An 842-nucleotide genomic window follows, 5' to 3' on the forward strand; every position below is an offset into this window, starting at 1 on the left:
GAAGAAGGAAATGATTGGGAAGAGGTCAACTATGTGGGAAACCAACAAAGGCAATCATATGATCCACACTCCAACACTTACAACCCAGGATGGAAAAACCACCCAAACTTTGGGTGGGAAAACCAGCAAACCCAACCACAAAACCACAAACCTTACAACCCCAACCAACATAACAATTCCACATACCAAAACTCCAACCAAAGATCATACCAAGCCACACAAAACACTTACTCCCAACCACCATATCATGGCCAAAATAATCAACCTGCCCAACCTAATCCAAACCAACAATTTCAAGATCAATTAAACAGGATAGAAGGAAGGCTTGCAACCATGAGTCAAGACATAACCGAATTGAAAAGCTTTAAGGAAGATGTGAGATCGACCTTAAGGAGTCATGGTGAAAAACTCAAGTGGATGGAGTCTCGAGTGGGAGAGCTATCTCAACAAGCCCCCAAGTCAACTGCAGTGTTCCCTAGTGACACAGAAAAGAATCCTAAAGGGGAACAAAAGGGAGTGAGATGGGAAGAATGCAAGGCCATCACCACATTGAAGGAAGTCTCAGAAGAAGAAGGAATCAGAACCTCAGAAAAGGAGCCAGAAATCTAGAAAGAAAGTGTGGAAGAAGCTAAGCAGGAAAGTGAAACGGAGCAAGCTAAGGATATGCAAAAGGAAGGCACGCTGGAAACATACCAACCAAAAGCACCATTTCCTCAAAGGTTAGGAGGAGGTGAAAAAGGGAAAACATACTCAAGGTTCCTAGAGACATTTAAGTCTCTCCATATCAATATTCCCTTTCTTGAGATTCTCCAGCAGATGCCTACACATATCAAGTATTTGAA

At 42.6% G+C, this 842-nt stretch overlaps 1 protein-coding gene across 1 annotated transcript in view; it reads right to left on the bottom strand.

Annotated features, from left to right (window-relative positions):
* Positions 1-784: 784 nt before the first annotated feature.
* Positions 785-842, bottom strand: part of LOC107493593 (uncharacterized) — a 6,169-nt gene continuing 6,111 nt past the window's right edge. The window contains exon 6 of the mRNA XM_016114665.1: positions 785-820. Within this exon, the coding sequence (XP_015970151.1) occupies positions 785-820 (36 nt within the window). The remainder of the gene's footprint in view (positions 821-842) is intronic.

The sequence above is a fragment of the Arachis duranensis genome, chromosome 6 (assembly GCF_000817695.3).
Source record: "Arachis duranensis cultivar V14167 chromosome 6, aradu.V14167.gnm2.J7QH, whole genome shotgun sequence".
NCBI lineage: Eukaryota > Viridiplantae > Streptophyta > Magnoliopsida > Fabales > Fabaceae > Arachis > Arachis duranensis.